The 23,154-nt window shown below is 54.3% G+C and overlaps 3 protein-coding genes across 3 annotated transcripts; 2 read left to right on the forward strand and 1 right to left on the reverse strand.

Annotated features, from left to right (window-relative positions):
* Window positions 1–1,464: 1,464 nt before the first annotated feature.
* Window positions 1,465–2,813, forward strand: LOC133213705 (mast cell protease 1A-like). The gene is made up of 5 exons (XM_061356128.1): window positions 1,465–1,554; window positions 1,631–1,763; window positions 1,861–1,996; window positions 2,126–2,377; window positions 2,586–2,813. Exons 1-5 carry the CDS (start codon window positions 1,476–1,478, stop codon window positions 2,715–2,717), a joined length of 732 nt encoding a protein of 243 aa, XP_061212112.1. The 5' UTR covers window positions 1,465–1,475; the 3' UTR covers window positions 2,718–2,813.
* Window positions 2,814–4,828: 2,015 nt separating this feature from the next.
* On the forward strand, window positions 4,829–6,579 carry LOC133213706 (cathepsin G-like). The gene is made up of 5 exons (XM_061356129.1): window positions 4,829–4,900; window positions 4,983–5,130; window positions 5,450–5,591; window positions 5,678–5,911; window positions 6,433–6,579. The coding sequence occupies exons 1-5, from the start codon at window positions 4,837–4,839 to the stop codon at window positions 6,568–6,570; spliced, it is 726 nt and encodes a 241-aa protein (XP_061212113.1). The 5' UTR covers window positions 4,829–4,836; the 3' UTR covers window positions 6,571–6,579.
* A 2,641-nt stretch (window positions 6,580–9,220) lies between these two features.
* GNA11 (G protein subunit alpha 11) lies at window positions 9,221–22,334 on the reverse strand. Its single transcript, XM_061356080.1, has 7 exons — window positions 22,109–22,334; window positions 17,662–17,846; window positions 17,277–17,431; window positions 16,252–16,380; window positions 15,419–15,548; window positions 14,424–14,577; window positions 9,221–13,562 (listed from the first exon to the last, which is right to left on the reverse strand). Exons 1-7 carry the CDS (start codon window positions 22,242–22,244, stop codon window positions 13,372–13,374), a joined length of 1,080 nt encoding a protein of 359 aa, XP_061212064.1. The 5' UTR covers window positions 22,245–22,334; the 3' UTR covers window positions 9,221–13,371.
* Between the last annotated feature and the right edge of the window lie 820 nt (window positions 22,335–23,154).

Genomic DNA, 23,154 nt, shown 5'->3' on the forward strand with positions numbered 1-23,154 from the left:
CAGTGATTGCCAGTGCTGCTGCAGTGATGCCAGTGCTGCTGCAGTGATTGCCAGTGCTGCTGCAGTGATCGCCAGTGCTGCTGCAGTGATCGCCAGTGCTGCTGCAGTGATTGCCAGTGCTGCTGCAGTGATGCCAGTGCTGCTGCAGTGATTGCCAGTGCTGCTGCAGTGATTGCCAGTGCTGCTGCAGTGATGCCAGTGATGCTGCAGTGATTGCCAGTGCTGCTGCAGTGATGCCAGTGATGCTGCAGTGATTGCCAGTGCTGCTGCAGTGATGCCGGTGCTGCTGCAGTGATTGCCAGTGATGCTGCAGTGATCGCCAGTGCTGCTGCAGTGATTGCCAGTGATGCTGCAGTGATGCCAATGCTGCAGTGATCACCAGTGCTGCTGCAGTGATCGCCAGTGCTGCTGCAGTGATCGCCAGTGCTGCTGCAGTGATCGCCAGTGCTGCTGCAGTGATTGCAGTGCTGCTGCAGTGATGCCAGTGCTGCTGCAGCGATGCCGGTGCTGCTGCAGTGATGCCAGTGCTGCTGCAGTGATGCCAGTGCTGCTGCATCACGCAGAGAGCATCAGTTCGTGTCCCGCACACCACTTCCTCCGCCTCCTGCTTCTCCTCCTTCTGTTGGTTGTACATAACAATACCGAGCGGTTTAGGGGCACGGAACCGCTGTCTGGTTTCTGTTGTCTGCTGCAGAACCTGGCCCTGGAGTCAGGCAGCTCCTCAGGCACCGTGCCCATCACAAGAGCATCGCGATGGAACCCAAAGAGCAGCCACCAGGGCTGGAAGCAACGTGGATGTCCTGACCCCAGGGCCGTGGCACAAGGATTCGGTCGCTGCTATGGAACAGGGGCAGCTCAATGGTGGCTTTGCTCAGGAGCACCAGGTGGGACAAGTGCAGCAGGATTGGTGCTCAGCTGAGCCTTTAAACACATCCCACATTACCCAGGGCAAGGGGAAGCGGCAATGGCAGCGACCCTGGGGCAGAGCATCCAGAGTGGGGCAGGCAAAGGCTCCCAAAGGGTTCGGTTGAGGATGTCCCCCATTGAGGATGCAGCAGTGGCACAAAGAGGCCTGAAGGCTTCCCCCTTCTCCCCTCTGCTGCAATGGGCACGGGTGGCAGCATCATCCCAGGGGCTCGCAGCATCCACAAACCAGGAATGCTGTGAGCTCCCAAAGGCACAGCAGAAGCCAGGCTGGTGGCCAGAGCTCGAGGACCCCATTGGGACCTGGTGGATGCCATCTGCCTGCAGGGAAGAAGAGATCCCCAACCTGAGCAGCATCCCTGAGGCTTCAGGATGCCCCTGGTCCTTGTGTGCTGCTCTATCAGTGCCCCCGGCACACAGGGCTGCTGCTGCCCTGTGATTAGCACTATCAGCCCATCACACATGGCTTCCTGGCTGCCGGCTCTGGCTGCTCCCAGGGTATAAAACCAGCTCCTGCTCACTGGGATGCACCCACCTCTGAAGGAGCATCCATGTGGCTGCAGGACGGGATGCGCCGGCCCCGAGCACCACTGCTGCTGCTGCTGCTGCTGCTCTCAGGGGCTGATGCCAGTAAGAGGGGAGCTGGGAGGTGCTGCTATGGGTCTGCCCCACGGCACGGGCTCACAGCAGTGGGGGTGTCTTGCAGGTCACATCGTGGGGGGCCACGAGGCTCAGCCCCATTCCCACCCTTACATGGCATTCCTGAAGGTAGGAAAGATGGCCTGCGGAGGCTTCCTGGTGGCGCCGGGCTGGGTGATGACAGCGGCGCACTGCATGGGGTGGGTACCCCATAGAGCCCCCGCATCCCCTCGGAGCAGGTGGGGAGGGCGAGGAGGGTGAGCCCCAATGTGGGTTCTCCCCTTTCCCCACGGGCAGGAACATCACAGTGATCCTGGGGGCTCACAACATCCACAAGCCAGAGCGGAGCCAGCAGGTCCGCGGGGTCGAGAGGTACCACCAGCATCCCGGCTACGACCCCAACACCTACCTCAATGACATCATGCTGCTCAAGGCAAGGCTCTTGGGGCAACCCAAGGAATGGGAGGGAACCACAGGCTTGGGAGCACGTTCCCTCCTCATAGGAGCATCCATACCCATTGTGTGCGCTCACAGCCATCCCCAAACCCCTTCCTTCCCCCAGCTGACGGCAAAGGCCACTCTCAACGACTATGTCAAGACCATCCCCTTACCCAAAGGCCGCAGCGACCTCCCGACGGGTACCAAGTGCGGTGTAGCCGGATGGGGCCTCATCGACGAGGAGCAGGCGACCAACAGGCTCTTTGAAACCAGAGTCTCCATCTACAGCCGCAGGAGCTGCGTCCGCTTCTACCCGCACCTCGACACCGGCATGGTTTGTGCCGGCAGCTTCCATGAGCTCCGGGATTCCAGCCAGGTATGGGAATGGGGCGGGAGGGGGCTGTTGAAGCATTGGGAGATGCTGGTTCCCAATAGGGGTGATTGGAGACGTAGATCCCATATGGATGCTCGGACACCACGGTTTGCAATCCCCTGCTCCAGAGCCACAACCCCGCTGGTATTCCCCAAGGGGAAGCCCATTCCTGCAAGGAAGAGGTCTCTTAAGGCTGTCTCTCTATCCCCAGGGAGATTCAGGTGGGCCCCTGGTGTGCAATGGGGTGGCACAAGGCATCGTGTCCTTTGGTTACGAAGCTCCCCCCGGGGTCTACACCCGCATCTCCTACTACCTGCCCTGGATCAGGAAAACCATGAAGTAGCCACAGCTCCGGAGGCTGCTCCGGTTCATCCCTGCTCAAGGCTTGAGCCCCTCCTCAGCATCCCAAGGGACCAGATGAGCGCACACCAGGGTCCCTCCATCCTGAGGCTGCCGCTTGGCCCATCCCAGCAGAACCAGCATCACCCCGGATGCTACAACAGAGCCCGTCTCCATCACAGATCGCCCCTCCATGCACTTACCCCCAGTAAAGGCAGAGCTGCATCTCCCACCGTGTCCCTTCTGTCTTCTGCCTTGCCCCCAGGAGCAGGGCGGGTTGGGGATGGTGGGCATGGGGCAGAGCTCTCTGCACCTCCATCACTGCAATGGGATGCTCAGGCCAGGTTGGATGGGGCTTGGAGCAAGCTGCTCCAGTGGAAGGGGTCCCTGCCCGTGGCAGGGGTTGGAGCTGGAGGAGTTTAAGGTCCCTTCCAACACAAACCAGGCTGGGATTCCCTGATGTCCTGGGTAGAGGCACTGATACGGTCCCTGAAAGGGCTGATAACAGACCCGGGTTCACAAAAGTCCCTGTTCCGATGCCACTTCCTCCTTGCCTCCCATGACAACAACAGTGGGAAAACCCAACTCTTTCCTCTCAGGAAGGGATGCTCGGCCCCATCGGTGCCCTGCGAGCAGGGCTGGCAACGGCCCCATCCCACAAAGGATGCTCCACATCATCCTCATGCAGGCCCTGCACTGGAGGCTCAGTGACCTGCACCAGCCTCTCCTTCCATGGCCTAAACCCCAAACCCTGCTCTCGCTGTTCCAACCGGTTCCTGGTGGCACCTCTTCTATAGGAGAGGACAGGATGAGGGGCAGAGGCACCGGTAGATAAGGGTATGGGGTGATGGTGTCCGTGTCCAAGAGGAGCTCAGATTGCTTTGTGCTGGGGAAACCCAATGGGGGGATTTTCAGTGCACAGAAGCTGAGGCAATGGGATGCTCGGCTTCTTCCCAGCTCCATCCGGATGCTCCAGGAGCTCCCTGCTCTTACTGGGATGAAGGAAAGCTCCATGAGCAGCCTGGGAAGAGCCCAGGCTCTTGCTGGTGGCTGCTATCAGTGAGATCAGTGAGCACAGAGCCTGCGAGGGCTTTATCTGCGCTCTCACGTCAGGGTTTTCCTCGAAGCCGGGGCTGCTGCAGCCTTTGCATGAGAACAGCTCAACCCAGGGCTTGCCGGGGCGGGGGCAGAGGGGAAAAGGAGCTTACGGGCACCAGCGGCCCCGTTCCCCATCCGGATCCCTTGCGTCAGAGCCCAAAGCAGGAACGGCTGCGGATGCGCCCAGCGTCCACTTTCCATTGGTGTCAATGGGGAGGCAATGGGATGCTTGGGGCTGAGGGAGGGAGAGCAGGGATCTGCCACCCTGAGGGACTCAACCGGCTCCAGGGAAGGGGCAGGATCCCAAATGCGTGGCCCCGTCTCCATTAATGGGAGCACTGGGATCGGGGACGTCTCCCACACTGGTTCCAAGAGGCAGCGATGGTGAACGATGACATCCAGGAAGGACCCCTTGGAATGGGGTTTTGCTGCACAAAGCAGAGCCCAAAGTTGGGACCTCGTGGTGGAACAGCCCTCATGGGGCTGCCATAACCCATCACTATGCCCCCACCTGCAGGTCCATCTGTCCTCACACAGTGTGGTCTTAGAGATGCCCTCACCCCGACTTAGCTCCATGGGGCAGGAACCTCACCCAGTGAGGAGGAGCAGGAGGGTCCCTCCCTGCCCCTGCAGCATCTTCAGGGCTGGTTCATCAAGTGGCAGATCTCGTTCTTGCAGAGCTCCTGATAACATCACCTGCTTGCAAGCGCACGACAACCACTGCCATGGGCTGGAGGGGAGGAGGAGGCGAAGCGATGGGGCTGGCGATGGTCCCTCCAGCTCCCAGCTTAAAGGCAAGGGGTTAAAACCTGGCCTTAGAAGTGCATGGGGCAGGCGCAGGGTAGAGGTGGGTTGATGCCCAAGGGTGAATTCCCCTCTGGGATCGCTGAGACGTGCAGTTTGCAGCGGTGTGAATCAGATCTGTCGGATTTCTGTGGTTTCCTGGAGGCCCAGCTCGGGCTATAAAAGCCCCAAGTGGGTGCTGAGGGGACCCCGGCAGCACCTCAACCTCCACGGCACCCACCATGAAGGACCTGCAGCACCTCCTGCTCCCCATCCTGCTGCTGACGAGCCCAGCGCCTCGAACCAGTGAGTCCAGGGCTGGGGAAGGAGGAGGTCCAGGAGCGCATCCTGCATCCTCCCGTCTCAGCCTCGGCTCCATCCATTGCAGGTTCTGCCTGGACCCGGACTAACAGAGGCCACGAGGCCAGGAGCCAGCCCATGCCCTACATGGCCTATGTGCAAGGAAAGAACCAGCAGTCCTGTGGGGGCTTCCTGGTGGCCCCAAGCTGGGTGATGACGGCGGCTCAGTGCTTGGAGTAAGTTCTGCCTGGGGTGGTACCTCCATGGGGTGGGTGATGGCTCCTGGCTGGGTCCAAGGCTTGGGGTCACATCAAGGCTGGGGCTGAGCTCTTCCCATCCCTGTGGCTGCTCAAGGGGCAGGGCAAGGCCATGTCCTGCGCTCCCATCATTCCTTAAAGCAGTGCCCAAGGCCAGGTTGGATGGGGCTTGGAGCAAGCTGCTCCAGTGGAAGGGGTCCCTCCTCGTGGCAGGGGTTGGAGCTGGAGGAGCTTTAAGCTCCCTTCAACCCAACCCATTCCATGATTCCATGTCACACCTTGGGCTTGGTTTCAACAGCTACAAGCCTCTGACTGTCATCCTGGGAGCCCACACGGTCCAGAGGAGAGAGCCAAGCGGGCAGAGGTTCGAGGTGCAGCAGTACCATCGCCACCCGCACTTCACCAGCCCCAGGAAGGGAAACGACATCCTCTTGCTGAAGGTACTCACGGTCCCATCTGCCACAACACAGAGCCTCATCCCTCATGGACCGAGCTCTTAACTTCTGCCTTTGCCCCCTTGTCGCAGCTGAAGGGCAACCCCACCACCAACCACCACGTCAGGACCATCTCCTTCGACATGGACAAGGAGCTCGGGGGTACCAAGTGCAGCGTCAAGGGCTGGAGCCACACGACGGCCACGGCCACCCTGCACCAAGTCTGTGTCACCATCGTCAAGCCAAGGGATTGCTTGAACTTGGACCCTGGGCTGGCCCAGAACCTCATCTGTGCCCGCAATGAATCCTCCACGTGGCCCAAGAAGGTCAGTCCCTGGGCTAAAGCACTTTGGGTACCATCTGCAAGCGCTGCTTCTTGTCCTGTTCCTCCATCCCCATCCGGGCTCCCTTCTCCTGCATCCCTCTCCCGCATCCCTCTCCCGCATCCCTCTCCCGCTATCCTGGCACAAGGGTCTTGCTCTCCAAGGCTCAGCCCCTCATGGTCCTGCTGACCGCAGGCATCACGTTGTGCTCAGCCCATGGTGAAGCAGAGGGGATCCTGGTTTTCCCCGCAGCAAAGAGGGGTTTGCTCTAAATGTCCTCATTGATCTGAGTGCATCTGAGCACAGAACCCACCAGGTTGGAAAAGACCTTTCCCATCATCAAATCCCAACCATCCTATGGTGCTCTGCAGGCGCAGAAGGGCAAAAGGGATGCTTTAACTGGTCCCTTCCAGAGGGCTCCAAGCTGGAGCAGCTCTGCAGCCTCCCTCTTTGCAGATGCAAAGACCCCATTTCCTAGGGGAAACCCCATACAAAGCAGTGATTTCCCCTCCTCCTCTTCCCAGGGTGATGCTGGGGACCCACTGGTCTGCAACAACAAAGCCTACGGCATCTTCTCCTACCGGCACCAACACCTGCCCGGGTTCTACACACACATTGCTCCTTTCCGGACCTGGATCAACAGCATCATTAAGTCAGCGTGACCCTGCTCCTGCTCCTGCTCCTCCTTCCCTCCTCCCTAGGAAGCACCTTCCACTGTTCCTTATGGACACAGCTGGGATTCCTCCCTGCCAAAGCCAAACCGTGGCTCCCACCGCATCCCGCTCCCATTTCCCCTTCCTTCAAGCTCTGGGTGAGGTGAAGCAGCCCTGGGGGCTCTTGGGGAAGGAAAGAAGGGGGGGATCCAAAGAGCAGCCTCCTCCTTGCCCGTTGCCTTTAGGACATCATTGCCTGGGGATGCTTTGCCCCAATCTCAGCTCCTGCTTCACTCCTGCAGCTCCCATGCCCAACCTCTGCACCCCACTGCCTGCTTCCTCCCCTCCTGTTGTAGCTGCAGTGGGGGGAGAACACATGAACCAATAAATGGTGTCTGCCTCGGAGAGCCTCTCTCCTTGCTGTGGTTTGGAATTCCCTCGGATGCTTCCTCTGCTCCAACAGCTCCAGCCCAAGGCGGGAGGGTCTGCCCTGCGCCCGAATAGGGGTAAAACCTGGTTATGGGGCAAGGAAAGCCTCGTGGCCTCCTCTCCCTCAGGCTCCCTTAAAGCAGGGTCCAGGTTGGGCTCGGAGCAAGCTGCTCCAGTGGAAGGGGTTCCTTCCCCTTGGCACGGGTTGGAGCTGGAGGAGATTTAAGGTCCCTTCAACCCAAACCAGGCTGGGATTCAATGGCAGCAGTGAAGGACAGAAGCATCCCCCCCAAAAGCTTCCAGGGATCACTGGGTATTGGAGCACCAGAGAGAGGGAGGGAGGAGCTCACTGGGGACCCATAAACTGGGAGCAGGGCCACGAAGCTGATCCAAGGCCTGGAAAGCCAAGAGGAAAGGCTGAGAGAGCTGAGGGCTCAGGCACCACGTTCCCGTATTCCAATGGACACAATGAAGATGGAAGATTGCGAGTGGACCCAAGAGGAACACAGTTCACTATGGGAACAACCAGCACTAGAATCACCTCCTAAGGGAAGTGCTGCATTCCCCAGTGTTGGACATCCCCATTCAGCTGGGCACGGTGCAGTATAGGTCACGCTGAGCCTGGTGAGGTTGGACCAGATGATCCTTGAGGTCCCTTCCACCCATGTACCATGATTCTGGGGGCAAAACCCCAGACCAAAGGGATTAAGAGAGCAGGTACTTGCCAATCCCAGTCATTCCAAACTCCTCCCAGTCGTTCCCATAGGTAGGAAAAGCTATGAGCAAAGTTACTGGGGACCAGCTGGGGATGCTCAGGTTGGTGCCGTGGGTTTCCATGCCCACAATGCCCTCTATGGGTTACCAACAGGACGTGTTCTTCAAGGCCCTACCTTGCTGAAACGATCCAAACCAAGCCCTTTAGAGGCAAAGCCCCATCTGCAGGCTGGAAGTGAACTGGTGGCTAAACTGGGAACGGCAGCTCGTTCCCCAAGGCTCTTCCCACCATTCAGGCTGCTCTGAAGCAAACACTGGGAAGCTGGTGTGAAGCTTCCCAAGGATGCTCCCATCTGACACCCCCCTTCTTCTTCACCAAGAGCCTCACTGAAGGTCTCCATGAACCAGCAGAGCAGGAGGGACCTGCTTTTTGGATGCTTCCTACCAACACCCTTTATTTCCATGGCCAGGAGCTATAGATCCAGAGCCCAGATGAAGGGAGCAGCAGTGGTGGCTGGGAGCAGGGAACAGCACCCATTGGGGCGGTGCAGAAGAGCCGCCAGCCACATCCTCACCCACTTTGGCCTTATCCAGATGCTTTCCCAGCCCAAATCCCAGCCTGGTTTGTATTGGGAAGGACCTTAAAGCTCCTCCAGTTCCAACCCCCTGCCATGGACAAGGACACCTTCCACTAGAGCAGCTTGCTCCCACCTGGAGCCCACAGGGGCTGGTGTAGGTGAGTGTGATGCAGGATGTTCCAAAGCTGCTTTTCCCAAGAGCCCCCCAACCACAGCTGGGATAAAGCATTCCCAGCAGGACATCGAGCTCCCAGGGCCTTCCCCCTGTGCAAGGAGAAGGCTTGGAGCAAGGGGACAGGTACCTGCCAAGTGGAAGTGCTGGAGGGGGTCTTCCATGGCTGGAGATGAAGCTCAGGTTCCTCTGGCTGCAGCTTCCTGCAAACACAAGGACATTCAAGCATCTCGCCTGTCCCAAATGATTTCAGCTGGAATTCCTGGGGAATGACCCTAGGGAAGGAGGATGAAACTCCAGGAACTCCATCCCGGGACACCCCGTTGTCAAAACACCACCGCAAGCCTGCATCCCCCAGGCTCCTGAAGGGATGGATTGAGCAGCGGTCCATGCTTCAGTCTGTGTTGCTAACAGGCAAGACTGGAAGCAGGGTTCCTTCCCACATTCCTCCTATTGGGAATGGATACCCTGGGAGAACACTACAGGAAGAGGCAGTCTAACAACTCCACTGAGCAATTCTGCTCCCAAATCCTGGAAAACTCAGTCCCCACAGCTTCAAATCCGAGTCATCCCCTGAGCACACATCGGTGCTGTATGGAGATACTCTATATGTTACCTTCTAGTGACCAAACCACTTTGTTTTATGGCTGAATCCTGGTTTTCCAAGCAGGGCTTTGAGCCTCAACAAGCTGCAGGTCCCACAGTGGTCCTATTGGAGCCAAGCAGAAAAGAAAGGAATGAAGAAACACAATCCAGGAGCAGCAGGGCTTTTAGGAACAAAATTTATTCCAATTTCAAACAGAGAATTTTATTTCAGGAGAAAGATATGAAAATCCATGGTGGTTTTTTGTTTGTTTTTCCATCCGAGATTTCTGCCCTAAGGGGGTTGTTGCCCAGCAGTCGGAATGGGATCATTGCAAGAAACAAACCCACTCCTGGACTGGAATGAGACACTTTGGAGCCTGAACAGATCCGGACAGTGGGTATCTTATTCAGCAACTCCTTTCCCCTCCCCTCTGCCCTCCCTCCCACCCCAACACGCACAACAATACATGCACTGCAAAGGACAAGGTTTAAAAACAGCGTCGGAGAGAGGCTCCTTTTCAAGAGGCTAATGGTGAAATGGTCTGCAATGAGAAGGTACAAGTCTAACCGAAGAAGTTCCACCACATTGGCACTTGGCAAGAGTCTCTGGCACTACTAAAGAAGGGGCATTGGCACGAACCATACTCTTCAATAACTGGGTGCTGCAGAACACACTGGATCTCGGCTGGACTCTCACGACCTGGGCTCTGTACAGAACGACACAACGGGCAGCACACTCGGCAAGTACTCTAGATATATTTTTATATATATATAGAAGTGGGGGTTTTAACCTTTTTTTTTTTTACTTTTTTACATTTTTTCTCTTTTTTTTTTTCCTTTTTCTTTTTTAAAAACCAAGAAAACACATGAAGAAAACCCAGAGTGGAAGGCAAGGCCGACAACTGCGAGGAAGCAACAAGAAACCAAGGAATCCACCTCCGTGAGATGGGAGAAGGGCAAGGAGCTATGTGACACGCTGAAGCGGGAAGGGGCTGTTGCTCCAATCCATCTGGAATGGCAGAAGGAAAAGCGGGATGCTCCTCACCTCACGTTTCAAAGTTGGTTTCTTCAGCAGAGCAAAGAGCAGAGGTTGGCCCAGAGACCATATCCGCGGGCTCAAGATGCGAGGTTATCCCCCCAAAGAACCCAATTCCACCTCTTTCCTGAAGGTCTCAACCTGTGGAACATTCCAACTGGCCTCGCTTATGGAAAAAGGGGGAAAAGAGGCAAATTTGGTTTCGGGCTTGGCACTTTTACTAGGGCAGGCCTTTGCCAAAGGACCAGCCAAGAGAGATGCGAACCAGCGCGGTACCAACGCGGCGCTGGCCAAGCCAGAGGCACACGAGCTCCCTCGTGCTCAGACAAGCCAAAAGTGGGATGTCCTCACATGGAACACAGCCCATGGCCAACTCTGGATCACACACACATGAGGCTGACCCATTCCCTGCCTCATTCCAAAGGAGGGTTCAGAACTCCTAAGAGCCATCGCGGAACGTTCTCCCCTTCCCTCTGCAGTAACCACCATGCCAAGTCAGTCACCAGGCCAACAGCTACACCAAGGAGTTGCTCAGCAAGGTACTCACCCCTCCCTAACTCCTCGTGCCCACAGCCTCAACAGCTCCCACACAACAGAGTCCTTCTGCAAGAGACAGAAGCCAAACTCCCTCCTCCTGTGCCAGGGCAGCAGCACTTCAAGAAGGGGAGGATACAAACCCAAGGAGTTTCTGATTCAAGTGGCAGTACCACCATCATTCACCTTGGGAAAGAACTTCTGGGAAGTTATTCCCAAGAACCTGTGTCTCTCAGCGCCAGCTTTGGGCTGGCAATAGCTGTAGTGTGAACCATCTCCAAGAGGATCACAGAAGAGGCTGCTGCTGCCATCTGCTTGGGCTGAGCAGCGCTTCGAATACACCCGGATGATTATAAATTCCTCTTTATAGGACAGTTTCTACAAAATGGATCGTTTTGGCATAAAGACAAAAAAGAAAACCAAGCAGTAAAATTGATGCAAAGCTGTCTGACACATGGGAATCCCTCTCCTTCCTCCCAAGTGTTCCATGCAGGCCAGAGCGTGGCTACTCTAAAGAGATGCTGCGCTTCCCCCCAGCATCACTGCTCAGCCACACTGGCTCTTCAACTGTTGGTCCCATGGCTACTGCTCCACCTCGAGCTCTCTCATGGCTCTGAGCAGAGCTTCCTTTCTCCTGTAGTGCTCTGAGACATCAGAGGCTTCCCTCACAAGAGGGACCTAGAAACAACAACGCTGTCCCTCCCTACTGTAGTGTTCTGGATCAAAGCATCTCAGACAGTTAAGATTGACTCTTACATGTGCAAAACACTGATGTAGTGCTCTGTCTACAAAAGAGACAAAATATCAACAGCCCCCTTCAACAGTGCAGCTCATGTCTTCACCTTCAGGCCTTCACGGGGGCAACCTGCTTGAGCCAGAGAATTTGGACCCGATGCTACTGGTTGGAATTGAAAGAGAAGCATTGATGATGCTAAACAACACATAGCCAGCGGTGGGGCAGGTTTCCCTGCTTCCTATCCCTGCTCCTTGCCACTGCAGTTACTTTCCAGGCTGGCAGCAGCTCGGCAGCACATCCGTTCACTTGCCTCAGCTCTGCGATGTGCAAAGGCTTCACATCAATCCGCTCAGTGGAGTTCCATTTGGCATCTAGAATCCACAACTGCTGCTGCTCTACCTTCCACCCTGCACCAGCAAAGCCTGCTCTCTGCTCTCCTGCTACCAGCACAGCAGAGCTCCCTGCTCCCACCGCGCCACGACACAGCACACATCCCCCTGGAGCAAGGTTGTGTGCAAGTCTTCCAACGAGGATCCCTACTCCTCTCAAGAGAAACCCAGCAGCATGTGCCTATGGGGAATGCATAAAGAGGAGAGGGAGAACTGCTCCTCCTCCTCCATCCTCAAGCTTTTCAAGTAAGAATCCTCCCTCCATCCCAAAGTTGGTCACGAACCAACTCTGGTCCTTCCTATGAACCTACGAGCTGGACAGGACCAAGGAATTCTTACACAGTCAATTGAACACACTGGCACAGAACAATAATCAAGGCTTGTTTGCTACTAGCAGCAAGAAAAGAACTCAAGGGTGGCACGAGACTAGAGAGATTTCCCATCCAAGCGTGATGCTGGAATGCCACAACTCCTCGGCGCGCTTTGGGGCTGCGCTGCCCGCAGAAGCCGCTCCATGTCACACACCACCGCTGTCTACTCGCCAAGACCTAAGTCTGCCCTCTGCAAATGGAGCCCTTGTGGTGTGTGGGGAGGGGGAGGATGTGGGGATGTGTGTGAGAAACCAAAAGGAAAAGCAAACCTAAAATTCAAACCTAAAGAAAACAGAGAAAACGAAAGAACAATTACAGTCAGGCACTTCCCCAGGCTCAGCAGCTATTGCTCCAAGAGCTTCCATCATTTGTAGTCCATGAACAAAATACAGCAACACGTAGCAAACTATGTATAGAACATCAATAATTTAAAAAAAAAATAATAATCACAGTCTCCATACCTTTTATCATTGATAAAGAAACAAAATAACTCAAAACTAGAACATATCAAGAATGGCAAAGTGATGGCTTTTGGTGGTGGTGGTGGTGGTGGTTGTGGTTGGCCTTTTTCTTGTGTGGGGTTTCTTTTTTGCACAATGGTTGGAGAGCAATTGCTCCTCCCCAACGTTTCATCACAGTGAACCATGGAGCGTGTCCTGGGGAAGGGAAAGGGAAGGGCAAGAAGCAAGCAGGGTTAACAACTGACACCAGAGGCACCCATAGCACAAGGCAAAGGGCCCAGTAGCATTCTGCACTCCCACAGTCCAGTGAATGCACAATCTCAGCTGGAAAGTTGGGGGTTGTTTTTATATATATATTTATATATATACCATGGGAATGAAAACGGGGGGGGGAGGAAAGGGGCAGGGGGAGGCAAAAAGTGGCGAAGCAACGAAGGAAAGCTCAAGATGAGGCTGCTTTAAGTTGGCAGAACGTAAGAAGTAAGCAAGGTGCTGAAGAGATGAGGCATATCCCCGTTAACTTGTGAAAGAAAAGCGATCTTGTTAAAATAGGAAATCAGCTACTCTGTGGACAGAGACATGAGACTCCAGGGTAACACTGAGCACGTGCCACTCCACAGGTCAGACAATTTGCAATCATTACATCATCAAAAAAAAAACCCAAAAAAAAAGGAAAAAAAAATAAAACAAATTAAAAAAAAAAAAGGAATTAAAACTTTTGTGGTTTTCCTGTTGTCTGGAAACTTTCTTGTTTTGTCTTTTCTTCCCAACGAAGCCTCTCGACGGGGCTGAGAGCAGAGCGGGGTCAAACCAGGTTGTATTCCTTCAGGTTGAGCTGTAGGATGGTGTCCTTGACAGCTGCGAAGACGAAACGGATGTTTTCCGTGTCTGTGGCACATGTGAAGTGGGAATAGATGATTTTATCGCTGTCGGGATTTAAATCCACAAACATCTTGAGAATGAACTCCCGGGCTGCCTGCGCATCCCTCTGCGGGCCTGCAGCGAACAGAGACACCAGTTACCCACTGACCCAGCGACCCCACACTGGGGTGGGTTGGAAGGGACCTGAAAGCTCAGCCACTTCCAACCCCCTGCCATGGGCAGGGGCACCTTCCACTAGAGCAGCTTGCTCCAAGCCCCATCAAACTTGGCCTTGAGCATTACCAAGGATGGGGTAGCCACAGCTTCTCTGTTCAACCCATTCCAGTGTCCCAGCACCCTCACAGGGAACAGCTCATCTCAATCTACCCTGTGGGGATCTAAAGCCCTGGGCAGATGTTACCAGCCAGCTTTAAATGAACTCAACTGTAGAGCCTGAAGCATGATTTAGGCTGAGGAGTTCTGCTGCCAAGAGCAGTTTCTCTGCTTCACATCAACCCTGGCTGACCACAGCTGCAGATGGCACATGAGTCACAATTCACTACTGAGATCTGCAGCACCCTCATTTGAACAAGCTGGGTATTGGACCAGGCAGTTTCTTAAAACAAGGCCTCACATCACCCCCTGACTACAGGACTGAAGTGCCCAGTACACCAGCGAATGGGGTTTATGAACTGGCTTTCTGCACAAGCACACAGGTAGGAAAGCCAGACTTCCATAACACCCTGAAGCACATCCTGAGGGCAGGAGGAGTCATTCTTCATCTAGCAGAGGCGCATTCCATCAGATTCCAGTTACCTCCATAGGATTAAGCTACTTTGGTGCCATCTTCTCCTTGCTCTAGCTATTCCTTCCCCAATTCAGATGTTTTGCCCATCTCTAGGGCTGAGGTATCTTTCAAAACCCAACACAATTCTGTCCAAACCACCTCCAACCCCTTCTTCTAGATAAGAACGTTCCTCCTTGAAAACCACTCACCATCAAACTCCGGGAAATAGTCGACAAGGTGGGAATAAAGGATCTTGTCTTCCAACAGATCTTTCTTGTTGAGAAAGAGGATAACAGAAGAGTTTTGGAACCATGGGTAAGTGATAATGGTTCGAAAGAGGGCTTTGCTCTCTTCCATCCGGTTCTGAAAGAGAGAAGAGAAAGCCTTGTTTCCACAAAGGAGCACACTGAGATGCTTTTCTGCTGCCTGCACTCCAATCTGCAGCAATCCAGAATCTTGGATACTGGATGCAGAATCCTTTGGCTCCAGGTAGGCTCTGGCTCAAGCTGCACCAGTAAATAGAAAGGAAATGGAAGATCTAATGGATTCCAGCTTCATTTAATTGGCAAACCATTGAGATCAAAAGCCTTAACAGTCATTTTATGCTGTGAGAGTCATGTGAGAGGACTCTGTGGACATGTTTTGTCTGTAAAAAAGGAGTAACTGCTGTTACCTAATGGCATTTTTTAGTCTCTTAGCAAGTGTAAAGATTCAGTGTCACACCTTCAAAGAGAGCAGGCACTATCTAAAAAGGCAGCAGTCACAGCACGGAGTCACTCAGTGTGGAAAGGAGGAATGGAGGGGGTTTAGGAGCATTCCCAGGCCCCACCCCTGGAGACATTCAAACCCGCCTGGACACGTTCCTGTGTAACCTTATCTAGGTGTTCCTGCTCCGGCAGGGGGATTGGACTAGATGATCTTTTGAGGTCCCTTCCAATCTCTAACCTACTGTGATACACAGAACTCAGCAATTTCACAGTATTTCAGGATTACTCGAGAAGTTCCTGATGATCCAAATGCTCCACACATTCTCTATCCTCAGGGACATCATGACCTACCAAGGCTCATGTCCCCTTTGCAACAGGATGAACAGAAGACCAAAACCAGCAACAGATGCTAATCCCACTTTGGTACCAGCCTCAGAAGCTAAAGATGTTCGTCTTTTCTTTGCACCTTCCTGTTGGGTTCCCATTTTTTGGCTTACCTCGTTATCAGATTCCACCAGAACTTGGTCATATTCACTAAGTGCTACTAAAAACATGATGGAAGTCACATTTTCAAAGCAATGGATCCACTTCCTTCGTTCCGATCTTTGCCCTCCAACATCCACCATTCTGAGGAAGAGAAACACACATAGTAGCACAGAAGTGGCTGCAGTTCCCTAGCTGAACAGGACCAGCATATGATGAGAAGCATCGTAGCTCTTTACCACTCAGTTTAACTTGGCATGGGGATGGAATATGTGCTTGCTAACAAAACCCTCAGGTTTACAAACCACCCTGCTCCAGAAATACATCCAACTGACAGGATGGCCACCAAATGCCACCTGGTGCTGCAGCCAGCATAGGCAGTGAGCTTTGGTGTCATCCTGAGAACACAAGGACACAGAAAACCACCTCTGAAGGATTTCTGCACCAGAAGTGGTCTCTTTTTGAAGGAGAAATAACTGGTCAAGGTTGGTTGAGCTCAGCGTTCTTAAAGGCAAATACATTTCACTCCCAGGCCAAGCCTTCCCCCATCCCCTCGGTGGCTTAAGCTCTCACCAGTTCACTCCTCACATGCAACACAATCCCTCCCAAGATCCCTGCAAGATGGTTAGTTGGGCTTTAAGTGTCACTGATTCTGTTCCACAGCTTGGAGCTTTCCCTTCATCAGAAGAACACGTTACACCATCCCCATGGCAGGAGCAGCCTTCAGCAGATGCTTCAGAACATCACACCACATACATCCACTCAAGCACCAGGCCACTCTAAAGCAATCCTGAAGCCATCTCTCCCCTCTCTGAGTTCAGTTGTAACATGAATACACCTTCAGTACCTGAAGATAATATTCTCTAGGTCAAAGGGGTACTCTATGATCCCAGTTGTAGGAACTCGAACCCGTAGCACATCTTGCTGAGTTGGTAGATATCCTGGGGTAGCGATACGATCCACATCGCTGAGATAGCTACAGGAAGGGAAAGACATATTGCCCGAGGTTACAGCACATAAAGACACATATTTCAACCCCTTGAGGCTTTCCCTGGCTCAACAAGAAAAGCAAAAGTCACCTGAATCACTTCAAATATGGGAATAAATCTTTGGGGAGCAGTAATTCACCAGCCATCTGCTTCGGGGAGAAACAAGAGCAAGGACAGCAAAGGAGTGTGGCAGGCAGAGAAAGCTGAAGTTCAGGGATGCTTATGGTTGAGAATTAAGTCTCATCTGAGGTTTTCTATTTAGTAACAAGCAAACCTATGTCATCTGCCAAACCAGCCACCAGTAAGTTACAAATCCATGTAGACCAAAGGACAAACCTGAAGAGAGAGCAACACTTCTGCTACCTAAGTGCCAGGGCCACGCTAGATGGTGTAAGGTATTGATTCAAGACTCAGGCAGATCCAGAAGCAGATGTGCCTGTATCACCCCCCACAACCCATCTTATCCTTTACCTTAGGAAAAGTAGGAAATGGTGAGGAATTTCCAGATCTGTATCTACCCCCAAAACAAACACAGCTTCTCTAGTGCAGCTCTTGGCCTTGTGGAGCCAGATTCAAACAAGTTCCCAAGTTCCTGCTCCCACTGCTCTTTCAGCTTCACTTTTCCTAAAGATATTTCTGCCTTTCTCATGTGCCTACAGCTTTTATCCCAATCCACGTGGCCAGCAGAGGCTGTGCAGCTTGTCTAAAGCACCAGCAAGACTCACCCACGTCAGGGAAACCGAGAGAAGGTACTTTAAATAACACAGGGAAATCCACAGCAGTATTCCTGCTCTCTGGAACCAACTCTAGGCTTCCATTAAACAACTGGACAGGTATTATTTGTTAGAGCATCACTCCCATCTACCAGTGAGTAGGTACTTACTATTTAGCTGAGTCAGAAAGCTGATATTCTCTTCTCCTGTCATAACACTCTTGGATTCCAGGGTCATTCCACAATGTTTTAATTGCACTTACATAGGGCTGCTCAAATGTCATGACCTTTTCTACATCCACTTCCCGGATCAGCACTGCATTGGCCTGGAGGTTGAAGAGGAAAGATAGAAAGAGAAGTTCAAAAGGGGGTGTTGTCAGGGGTCAAAAGCAGGGGCTATTGGTCATAGAGAGGCCAAAATGTCCTAAGAAGCAGTCCTTGAGCACACAACATCTATGGGAAAGACTGCCATGCAGAAGGACACAAGGGAACAGGAACTTTGGAGTCAAGCCCTAGAAGTGCCTAAAGATACGTGCAAAAAGTGGGAGCTACTTACCTTGTTCTGTTCATATTTGTACAGAATCTTCAGGGTTTCCATGGCCCTGATCATAGACTGCATGGCAGTGAAGATGTTCTGGTACACCAGCTTGGTGAAGCCTTTTTTGTCCTCTTCAGAGTAGCCTGAGCCATGAATGATACGCATCTGCTTAATGAACGTGCTCTTTCCACTCTCCCCAGTGCCTATGGAATGCAAGAGACAGTTAAGAGCCATCAGGAGCAAGGTTTGCTGAGGAAGAAAGCATCTAACATCCATCCCATCACACCCCAAAGCTCCACTTGCTCTACCCAAGCACACACAGCTTCCAAGCACTGTTAGAGCTGCTTCCCAGGATCCTCAAGGCCACTCTGGCTGGTCCAGCTCATCCCTACCATGAAGCTTAGAGCACAGGAAGACATCTTGTCCTTCGGAGCAGCCTTCACAAGCAGCTCTGGTTCTTCTTCCACCTCTCACGTTACAGCTCCTCCCACCCGTTCTGCGTCAAAAGGCCCTGGTCCGTCACACCTGACCTATTCCCAGATACTCCAGTAAGATGCTCCGATCCCAGCAGCGCGCTCCACAATTGGTGATGCTGCCAATGGAGAGGCTGAGGGGAGGCCCGTTTGCTCGGGCGTTTCGCTGGGGTTTGGCACAAAATGCTCTTGATCTTCCAGAAAACGTGGCTTTTCTCTGCACACAACTGAAATAAATCAGGTCTAAAGGAGAAAGGAGCTCAAGAAACAACGGGATTCTCCGGCTGATGGGAGCAGCTACGGAAGGGGATCTGCTCAGCATCCCAAACTGCTGTGCAAACAGGATGCTTGGGCTGAAATGATAATCATCACTGGGCAAGATACCTCTACAAGTGCTTGTGCCCTCCGGGCATTACAGAGTTAACACGAGGGGAGAGCAAAGGAGGATGCTGCTCACAGCTCTATGCACTGGGTCTTAAGGCCTTACAGACTGCAGGCTGCTCAGCAGGGCTTACCAGTTCCTTCTACCATGGGTTTGCTGCCCCAGGGACACGAGGACTTAGAGCACACAGGAGGGAAAGACACAGCACACTCAGCCTGGCCCAGTCGCTGTTTCCTGCACGCTCAGCGACGTAGGTCCTCCCACTCCTACATTTATGGCCCCGGAGAAGTGTTGCTGAACACGTGAAGGCCAACAGAGGAGATAAAGAGATAGGGGAGGAACTTTCTAACACCGTAAGTATGAGAGAAAACCCATCAGCAGGTAAAGTATCGATGCTGATACATGGCCTGGTTAGAGTCATGATTCCAGGGAGACCTTAGAGCAGCTCCCAGTGCCTAAAGGGGAACCTGGAGAAGGGCCTGTAGGGACAGGCCAAGGGGAATGGCTTGAACCTGCCCGAGGGGAGACTGAGCTGAGCTCTTAGGCAGAAGCTCTTCCCTGTGAGGGTGCTGAGGCGCTGGCACAGGGTGCCCAGAGAAGCTGTGGCTGCCCCATCCCTGGCAGTGCTCAAGGCCAGGTTGGACACAGGGGCTTGGAGCAAGCTGCTCCAGTGGAAGGCATCCACAGCCAACAGCTTAAACATCCACTATGGATGCTTCTCTCAAGTACTTTTATCAGTCTTCTAAACCTTTGCTATCCATATACAGAATATATACACAAAAAAAAACTCTTTAATACAGGGGCCCAACTCACAGAGAGCAAAAACTAAATCCTATCCCATAAGCAACAAGTCCTTTCACCATCAGGTATCCTCACAGCAGGGACTTGCTGTATGAAGCCTGGATGTCATTCATCACACTCCACAGTTACTCAGAGGTAGATTCTCAGTTACTCCTGTTTATAGTGCGAGGCTAAAAGGCAAACATATAAATATGCTCCCATAAGAGCAGGGAGCATGGAACCAGAAAAAGCCCATTTAAACCAAATCAGCTCCCCCCATAGCCGAGATGTGACAGAATCCCATCAGCAAGGAGAGGAATGAACATTAGAAATACCATTAACAGGCAGCAAAGGCTCTCAAACACAAAGCTATCCCATAATATGGGAGAGGGGAAATGGAAACTGAAATCTTTTGTGGTTTCTCTCACTGTGGTGAGAAATGCTTCCTCGGTGCTTACCACAGCGACCAAAAGTGGGGGGGGAAGACAAGACATTGTGCTTCAAAGCATTCTGATAGCACAAACCTATGAGAAACCTCAGCACCAGCCACTCAGCCCAGAGCTCAAACCCAGATTTCTCCTGTCATCCACCAGCACCCATCTTTGGGGTTGGGTTTTGGGTTAAAGGTGCTTTTTGCTCTCACCCAGCCGAGGTTTTGCAGAGCACAGTAACCTTATTGCATCTGCTAACGTTGAGGCAATGTGAATTCCCCATTTCACCTGTCAAAGGGGGGAAAGCAACAGTTCACCCTGCATTGGGAACAACCCCTGACTGGCACTTGGAGGTTCATTCTTCAGTCAACACGCTGAACCCCCCCTCTCCACCCAGTACAAAGAGGAACAACCACCTTATACCAGAGGGCAATGTCCAACCCCTTGAAAGCAGAGTTCTTACTACCTGGTGCATCAGCAATTCCCACTGTTGGCCCTCACCCCAGTGCTCTGGTTTAGGCTTCAACCACCAAACTGTCATTGAACGAAGTGACAAGGAAAATGAATGAAGTTGCTGGGAGGCAGAAATTCCCTCTGGAATCTTGAGGGTTTGGGAGAGGCCTCTCACTAACACCATCCCTAACAGTGGTGGATGGAAGAGCTCCACGTAATAGCAAGAAAGAAACCCCTGGAAGCACAGTTACGTCAAGGAGGGAGAACACTCACTACCTGCCACGAGTGAAGGTGGGAATTGTGCTGTCTCCAGTGCAAAGCACCCAGCAGACACATCCCAGAACCAGGAACGTTGCTCATTCAATATTAACCACCTCCTATAGAGCTTTTGTTCTGCAAATCTGATGCTGAATGGCCCAGAGCTGCATCTTGCAGAAAAGCAGAAAGGATTCTTGAGCAATTGGGATCATTCCTAAAGTGAAATCTTTAGATCCAGTGGGATCTTCTTAACCCAGATCTATCCTATAGTGCCAACCTATTTTGAAACGGCTGCTTCTGCGGGACCGCTGTCAGGAAGCAGGAGACACATGGAAGCCATGTACCCGATGGCTTACAGCAGCTGCCCCAGCAGCTCTGCAGAGCACAGACATCAAGCCCTGGCTATTACCCTTCACCTGAAGCACAGCAACACGTTAACCACCGAGGATTCAGGGGGAGAAGGAAAGCCCTGGCCTTCCCTTCATTGCCACGCCACAACAATGGCAGCCCTCCAGAGGCAGCCCCAGCCTCACTTCATTCCCATCAAGTGGGCTATTTGTTCCCCCAGGGATCATTCCCAACCCAGCCTACCTCAATAGGTAGCTCCCACCAGACCCCAATAAGCTCAATCCAGATCTGCTCCATGGTTCAGCTCGAGACGACGGGGTATTTCAGACACAAAGCAGGACACATGCACAAGCAACACTACATCACAGCAGCCATGAAAACTGAAACACAAGTCCAAATGGGAGGGCTCCCCAGACATCAAACTCATTGCTGAAAGAGGACCTAAACGCCTCAAATCTTAGCTGGTTGCTCTTGGAACTGATCCCCCATCACTATAACCCTTACTTCAACGTGGAACAGTTATTTATCCATCTGCACCACCACTCCATTTCCACCTCACACCTACACCCTTATCACTGCACAGGTGATTTCTACCTCCAAAGAGCACCAGAGCCATTTCCTCCTCAGACACAGCTCTCCTGGGCTTTGTTTCTCTTCAGATCCACTCCCCCAAGCTCCCAACCCCACCAGCCCTCCCTGGGTGGTGCAAGGGGGATTCTGTGCTTTAGGAGCTGGAAGCCGATTTTTCCACACACATTCACCGAAGGCCTGGAAATTCTTCCCTAGGAAGAGAAGCTGTGGCTGCCCCATCCCTGGCACTGTTCAAGGCCAGGTTGGATGCGGCTTGGAGCAACCTGCTCCAGTGGAAGGTGTCCCTGCCCATGGCAAGGGGGCTGGAACAGAACGAGCTTTAAGGTCCTTTCCAACACAACCCATTCCATGGTTCTATGGATACCGAAAAGCATCAACTCCATCCCTGGATCCTGCCCGCTGATAAAAGGCCGGCTACGGGAAGCACTTCCTCGAGCCCATTTCCACACACACCCATCTTGGAGAGCCGAAATCCCTCCCGATATCAATTGTATGAGTTCACCCTCACAGTTCCTCCCGATGTCAAACACCATTTGGACACCGAACGCGCCGCAAAACCCACACAAAGGGCAGCCAAAAACACATCCCCCCCCAACCCACACACACACCGAGTGGGGGGGCAACCCCAGCCACCCCCCCCCTCCAACAACCACCGCCCAGGCGCGGCCACCGGGACCTGTCAAGCCACCGCGGCCGGAGCAGGGCCCAGGCCCACTTGACGCGGTCAGGCCGGGCCCGGCGCTTCTCACCCAGCAGCAGCAGCTTCAGCTCGCGGCGGGCGTCGCGCTTGTCCCTCCGCAACTGCTTCTCGATCTCGGCGTTGATGCGCTTCGACTCCTTCACCTCGTCGCTCAGGCAACAGGCCATCATGGACTCCAGAGTCATGGTGGCGCCGAGGCCGGGCCTCCCCCGCCCGCCCACCCCCCCCACCCCCCCGGGGCACCGACCACCGGCCTCCGCACGGCCGGGAGCGCGGCCCGGCCCCGCGCCCCCTTCCCGGCCCCCCCCCCCCGCCCTCCGCCGCGCCGGCGCGGCCCGGCCCGGCCCCGGCCTCGGATCCGGATCCGACTACGTGCGGCCGGGCCTAGCGCCGCCACCGCCGCCGGCCCCCTCCGCGCTGCCCTCGCCCGGCTGCGGCCGCCGCTCCCTCCTCACACGGCCCCGCCGAGCCAGCGACGAGCCGGCGCAACCCAACCCGCTGCCGCCGAAAACAAGCGCTGACTGACATCCGCTCAGCCAATGGCAGAGCGCGGAGTGCCGCGGGGGCGGGACTAAGCCGGCGGGGCGGGGCGCCGCAGCCAACCGGAGCGCAAGTTTGGTTGGCCGGGCATGGGGGAGGCGGAGGGGGGGCGCTCGGACCCGCGTTCCCAGAGCGGGGCGGGGGCCGCTGGGCATTGTGGGACGGTGGCGGACCGGGGCGGGGCGGGGCGGCCAGGCGGCTATGGCGGGCCGCGGCCTCTCTCCACAGGCCGAGCGCGGAGCGGGCACCGCGGCTCTTCCCGGCCCGGCCCCACCTCACCCCGCGGGGCCGCGGCTCCCTCCGCCGGCCGCCGCCCGGCACCCCCGGCCCGGCTCAGGGCAGCGCCCACCCCGGGCGCAGGCCCCGCCAGGCCCCGCCCGCCCACGGCTGCGGCAGCGGGGGAAGTGCCCGGCGGGCCCCGGGCCGCCTCTGAATCCGGCCCCGCAGCTCCGGGAGCCGCCTCCGGGCCTGTTCCCGTCGCTCCATGCGCGGTCTCAACGCTGCCTTTAGCCGCGGTGTCCACATTGCTGCTTAGCAGGGCCCTGTGGCAGGTAG

This window comes from Neopsephotus bourkii, unplaced genomic scaffold (assembly GCF_033783945.1).
Source record: "Neopsephotus bourkii isolate Nb327-2 ecotype Australia unplaced genomic scaffold, CSIRO-AGI_Nbou_v1 NB_838, whole genome shotgun sequence".
Lineage (NCBI taxonomy): Eukaryota > Metazoa > Chordata > Aves > Psittaciformes > Psittacidae > Neopsephotus > Neopsephotus bourkii.

Coding starts and splice junctions, on each gene's coding strand:
- GNA11 (XM_061356080.1), bottom strand. CDS start 22,244: ATGACTCTGGAGTCCATGATGGCCTGTTGCCTGAGCGACGAGGTGAAG. Junction 17,847..22,108: donor GCTGAAGCTGCTGCTGCTGG/GTGAGAAGCGCC, acceptor TGCATTCCATAG/GCACTGGGGAGAGTGGAAAG. Junction 16,381..17,276: donor CTTTCTGACTCAGCTAAATA/GTAAGTACCTAC, acceptor CCCTTCCTGTAG/CTATCTCAGCGATGTGGATC.
- LOC133213706 (XM_061356129.1), top strand. CDS start 4,837: ATGAAGGACCTGCAGCACCTCCTGCTCCCCATCCTGCTGCTGACGAGC. Junction 5,131..5,449: donor ACGGCGGCTCAGTGCTTGGA/GTAAGTTCTGCC, acceptor TGGTTTCAACAG/CTACAAGCCTCTGACTGTCA. Junction 5,592..5,677: donor ACGACATCCTCTTGCTGAAG/GTACTCACGGTC, acceptor CCCTTGTCGCAG/CTGAAGGGCAACCCCACCAC.
- LOC133213705 (XM_061356128.1), top strand. CDS start 1,476: ATGTGGCTGCAGGACGGGATGCGCCGGCCCCGAGCACCACTGCTGCTG. Junction 1,997..2,125: donor ATGACATCATGCTGCTCAAG/GCAAGGCTCTTG, acceptor TCCTTCCCCCAG/CTGACGGCAAAGGCCACTCT. Junction 2,378..2,585: donor AGCTCCGGGATTCCAGCCAG/GTATGGGAATGG, acceptor CTCTATCCCCAG/GGAGATTCAGGTGGGCCCCT.